At 36.4% G+C, this 6,104-nt stretch overlaps 1 protein-coding gene across 1 annotated transcript; it reads left to right on the forward strand.

Annotated features, from left to right (window-relative positions):
- The first annotated feature begins 384 nt into the window (after positions 1–384).
- Positions 385–1,330, forward strand: LOC110646273 (uncharacterized). The gene is made up of 2 exons (XM_021799670.2): positions 385–589; positions 1,125–1,330. The coding sequence occupies exons 1-2, from the start codon at positions 385–387 to the stop codon at positions 1,328–1,330; spliced, it is 411 nt and encodes a 136-aa protein (XP_021655362.2).
- Positions 1,331–6,104: the final 4,774 nt, after the last annotated feature.

The raw sequence follows: 6,104 nt of genomic DNA on the forward strand, positions 1-6,104 counted from the left end.
ATAATTTGATAAAAAAAATATAATTAATTGAATAAAAGAAAAATACGTACACATGGAAGTACAATACATTAATGCCAGCCATAAAGAGCAAAAGATGAGACAGAGACCATCGAAAACTTGCTTTTGATGAAATGATTTCTTATTGTTTTGCTTAAACTCTTTATAATTTCATTCGCACTAAATGATTTCTTCGTAGAAGGCCAATGTGGTGTTTCCACTTGCCTTCCTTCTTTCATTCCTCTTAATTTCTATATCTGTTGTTTATAAATTTCGTGTCACAGAATAGTTTACCACACGCCCACAAAATATTCATCTCTAAGTCTATTTTGCTCTTTCTACCTTGTTCAAACTCAGTTGCACAAGACCCTTCTTTTATCACTTATCATGGTTTCTACTTCTTCCACTCCTCCCAATCAGTGGAAGCCATGGGATGTTTTTATTAGTTTTAGAGGCGATGATACCCGTTATACTATTCTCTCCCATCTCCGTCAAGCCTTTGAGGAAAAACAAATCAAGGTGTTTAAGGATGAAGAGCTTCGTAAAGGAGAAGAGATCTCATCAGAGCTCTTGAAAATAATCCGAGAATCAAGTATCTCAATAGTCATTTTCTCTGAAAATTATGCAGATTCTGTTAACTTATAAAACACAAAGGAATGTATATAGAAGAGAAAGAAATTTGACATTCAATATCAAGCTTGTTTTTATTAATGAACTAATACAAAACTATTTACTGGCAAATAAGGCTATAAAATAGGAACAGAAAAGCAATACTTTAAAGATATTATTCTTAAACAATTTTCCTAAAGTTATGGAACTACTGCAGATATTGTGGAGCTCTATGATTTATGCTTGACTTGGTCTTGGATCATAACAATTCTTCCCCTTGATCCAAGTCTTGGATTGCATTCCTAGCTGTGCTCTTAACTTCTTGAATTGATCTGCTGGTAAAGGTTTGGTGAAGATATCTGCCACTTACTCTTTTGTACAAACATATTCCAAGCTAACTTCATTCCTCTCAATCTTCTCTCGGATAAAATGATACTTTATATCTATATGTTTGGACCTCCCTTACTGAATGGGATTTTGTGACAAGGCTATTGCTGACTTGTTGTCACACTTAATAGCACATGGATCTGAGCATTTGCCTTTGAATTCTTCTAATAATTTTTACATCGAAATTGCCTGCATAGTTGTGGTTGCAAGTGCTACATATTCTGCTTCTGTTGTGGAGAGTGCAGTGCATTCTTGCTTCTTTGTTGCCCATGCTATTGCTCCCTTACTGTGTAGAAAGGCATATCCTGTGGTGCTTCGTCTATCCTCTAAACATTGATGGTTGTCGATTCCACCAGAAATTAAATTAACTGAAATTACCAGTAATGAAATATTTTCTGCAATAAGTGTTAAGTCCAGGTAGAACCCTAAAGACTGAATTACTAAATTTTGTGCACTTGTGTAATGGAAAAAGAAATAAAGGTTTGGAAGGGGGGGGGGGGGAGGGAGGGGGAGGGGCGTAATTCACAACCCAAAGAAGAAATCAAAAATTAAGAACTAAAATTAAATATGAAACTCTCAAATTAAACAGACTTCAGTCCAAGGTAATTCGTATTCCAATGCATTAATTTGATCATAGACAAAAGAAATACAATTATATCTTATTGAATACTTAACGTAGATTTACCAAACAGCGAGGTAAACCCCTAACTTCCCTATACTAATCAATTTGAGCCCAGCACTCTTGTTGACTCTAATTATTAACTGAATTGGTATTAAGCAATCATCATCAAATTCATAATTGCTTTAAGAATAGGAAGTAGTTAAGCTGAACAATAATTTATGAAGCATAAATCATTTAATTCACCCTATTGTTTTCTTAGGTTATTATCAAAAACTGGGATCATAATCAATAAAACCTAATTGCTACTCATGTTCAATCTTACACAACAATTACGGATTATGAAGATGAACTAGCAATTGATCACATCAAACAATTAACTAATAGGCCTTTTTAGCAAATCATTCAATAGATCAAAGACAATGAAATCAGAAAACAATAGATATTCAAAAAGACATAAATTAAATTAAGAACCTGATCTCACAAATCATGCAAAAGAACTTAAATCCCTTGAACTGAATTAAAAACTTAGCCACTCATGTTCATGGCTTACAGAAAATTAAAGAAGAAAATTGAAGAAATATAGAATGTGAATGGAGAACAAAATTCTGATCCTCCTCTGTCGAGAGGCTGCTGAATCTCCTCTATTTATAATAAATGGCCTAGGATTAGGTTTAAGAGTCTTTCTCTCTGTCAAAAACTGCAACTGGAGCAAAATCAGGAAACTGATTGTCGACGGATACACAACCTGTGTATCACTACACGGCCCAGGGCCGTGTAACTTACTGGAGCTGAGTGGGTATGTTTTATATTGGCACAGAAGGTTACACGGGTCTCCAGGATTTACACGGGTCAAGTTACACGGCCCGTGTACTTTGTTTCTTCCTCGGTTCTCTGGATTTCTTCTAGTAGAATGTTACACTGGTCTGTGATTATGCTTACCGTGTACTTTGTATCAACAACGCTTCTCAATTCTTCACCCTTTTCAAGCTTCCTTCCACACTTCTATGCTCTGGAACTTCACCAAAACCCTGAAAAATACAGAAAGAGTCAGATTAATGCAAATGCTAAAAATTTCTCCATTTAACACAATTATTTCAACAACTCTCTAAACATATGCCTAATAGATAATTATACTTCAATTAACTGAATTAGGCATAAAGATACCCTAGAAACACTAAATGTGATGGGAGTAAAATTAATAAATTATGCACTTATCAAACATTCAGCCCAATCACTGTCTGAGAAAGCCACCAATCCTGCATTTTCTCCCTTCTTGTACAGTAGTCCAAGATCAATTGTTCCTTTAACATACCTTAAGATCCTCTTAGCTGCACTCCAATGTTGTTGTGTTGGCTTGTGCATAAACCTTGAGATGCAATTTGTTGCAAACACGGTTGGACGTGTGTTGGTGAGAAACATCAATCCTCCCACCAAACTTCTGAAAGTTTTCTCACTTACTTTTCTTGATTCTTCATCCAGCTTCAGCTTCTCCTTGGTACACATAGGAGTTAAGATTGACTTGCATTCTACCATGCCAAATTTCTTCAATAATTCTTGGGTATAATTTTACTGATTGATAAAAATTCCATCCTCATGCTGCTCCACTTCTATGCCAAGAAAATACCTCATCATTCCCAGCTCAGTCATTTCAAATTCACTCTTCATGGAATCCTTGAACTCTTCGAGCAAATCGATTGAATTCCCTATATAAACTATGTCATCCATATACAAACATATGAAAATGACCTGATTTCCTACCTTTTTTGTGTATAAGGTAGGTTCGTACAAGCTCCTGTTGTAACCATTCTTTGCAAAATGATCATCAATAGGCTTGTACCAAGCTCTGGGAGCCTGTTTCAGTCCATAAAGGCCTCGTTTTAGTTTATACACTTTACCTTTGCAATCCTTCCATTCAAAGCCTGCAGGTTGCTCTATATACACATCTTCTTCAAGAACACTGTTTAGGAAAGCTGTTTTGACATCAAGTTGGAAAAGCTTCCAACCCTTCATTGCAGCGACACTTATGAGAGTTCTAATTGCCTCGAACCTTGCAACTGGAGCAAAGGTCTCAAACACATCCACTCCATAGACTTGAGCATACCCTTTTGCCACCAGACGTGCCTTATCTTTTAGAACACTCCCATCAGGATTCAACTTGGTTTTATATATCCACTTCAGTCCTATAGCTTCTTTTCCTACTGGTAGATCAGTAAGGAACCATGTTTTGTTTTTCTCGATAGCCTTGATCTCCTCCTCCATAGCTTGAATCCACTTCTTTTCATGCTTTACTTCTTCAAAAGTTTCTAGTTCTGATATGAACATGGCTTGCGTTGCTTCATAAATATCTGCTATGCTTCTTGTCCTCCTGGGAGATGAGTTAGGAGAATCCACAAGCTGCTCTTCTTCTAGCTGTGTCACATTGTCTACAAGTGTCACAGTGACTATTTCCTTTTGTTGTGTTTTCCAATTTCACACATTCTCTTCATCAACAATTACATCTCTGCTCGCAAAAACTCTATGGTTTATAGGATCAAAAAGTTTATAAGCTTTTTCATGCTTTGCAAATCCAATGAGAATACATTTCACACTTTTATCATCTAACTTTCTTGTCATTTCATTAGGAATACAAGTATAAGCAATAGAGCCAAAAATCTTTAAATGACTCACTTGAGGCAATTTTCCATACCAGAGTTCATAAGGTGTTTTAAACCTGTTAGTTGTAGATGTACTTCGATTGAGGGTATACACAGCAGTTGCAACAGCTTCTGCCCAGAATTTTGTTGGTAAGTGAGCCTGATTGAGTAGGCACCTTGCAGCTTCTACTATAGTTCTATTCCTTCACTCCACTACTCCGTTTTGTTGTGGAGTGTAACTCGTTGTCAATTGCCTTCTGATTCCATATTGTTTGCAAAAGTCTTCGAATAGTATAGAGTTGAACTCTCCCCCTCGATCTATTCTTAGTGCTTGAATGGTGAGTCCCTTTTGATTTTCAACTCTGTCTTGAATTCTCTAATTCTTTCAAGAGCTTCATTCTTCTGTTTCAGGAAAAACACCCATTGCATCCTTGAATAATCATCAACCAACAGTAAAAAATACTTACTTCCATTTAGCGACTGCTCATGCATTGGTCCGCATATATCAGCATGAATCAAGGCAAGCGGTTGTTGGGCTCTAACTGTTTTTCCTTTAAAAAACTTCTCTCTATGTTGCTTCCCTTTAATACAGGCTTCACACAATCCAGGTTTAGTATGTAGTGTCCAGAGTCCTTCAACAACTTTTGCTTGACTCATGTGCTTGAGTTCCTCATAATTAAGGTGAGAGAACCTCTTGTGCCATCTTCTTGATGATTCTGATACAGAAGTGTAGAGACAAAAATTTGAATTTGGAAAATTCAAAGGAAACATCTTATTTGATGTCATTTTGACATCAACAATTTGATTCCCTTGATTGTCATATATCCTATAATTTTCTTCTTCAAATAGCACCTTATATCCAACTTGAATAATTTGACCTAAGCTTAACAAACTTTGTTGCATTTCAGGAAACCTTATATCCAGCTTGAATAATTTGACCTAAGCTTAACAAACTTTGTTGCATTTCAGGAACATAGAGCACACCAGTGATTGTCCTCTTTCTAGCTAGAGTTGCAACTGAAATACTTCCTTTTCCGACAGCAATAATTGTGTTATTGTCTTCCAAAGTGATAGGTGTCTTCTTTGTTTCATCCAAATCAAGAAATAAATTTTTATTTCCTGTCATGTGGTTAATGCAGCCACTATCAAGATACCAGACTTCATCCTTGTGTTCATCCTTTAATATGAAGCATGAATGTAATAATTTCTCCTCTGTTTTTTCATTAATTTCTTCTTGGAAGTTTGCTACTTCTCCTTTTGCTCTGCAATTCTTTGCCAAATGAGCGTACTTCTTGCAGTTATAGCATTACAAGTCATCTTTGTACCAGCAGTCCTCTTCAGCATCATTCTTTTTCTTACAAAATCGGCATTGTGGAAAATCCTTTGATTCTCCTTGCTTCTTGTATGATTGACCTCTGCCGCTTCCTCTTCCTCGGGCTCCTCTTCCTCTCCCTCGGTTGCTTATTGCTCCTCTTCCCTGACCATGGACTTTGAGTTTCATTTGAAATGCTTGTTCCACACTAGTATTTTCTTTAGACCTCTTCAACCTATGTTCATGAGATTGAAGGGATCCTGTTAGATCATGTATTGAATAATTACTCAAGTCCTGTGAATTTTCAATTGCTATTGCAACTGAGTCATATTTTGATGGTAATACTCTCAAGACTTTCTCTTCCACTTGTCGATCTTCCATGCCCTATCCACATGCTTTGAGTTGGTTAATAACACTTTGAACTCTGCTCATGAACTCCATAATATTTTATGTGCTCTTCATTGACAGGTTCTTAAAGTCTCTTCTCAAGGCTTGAATCTTCACTATAGTGGCTTGGTTGGATCCTTGGAACTCCTTCTGCAAA

This window comes from Hevea brasiliensis, chromosome 14 (genome assembly GCF_030052815.1).
Source record: "Hevea brasiliensis isolate MT/VB/25A 57/8 chromosome 14, ASM3005281v1, whole genome shotgun sequence".
NCBI classification, from domain to species: Eukaryota; Viridiplantae; Streptophyta; class Magnoliopsida; order Malpighiales; family Euphorbiaceae; genus Hevea; species Hevea brasiliensis.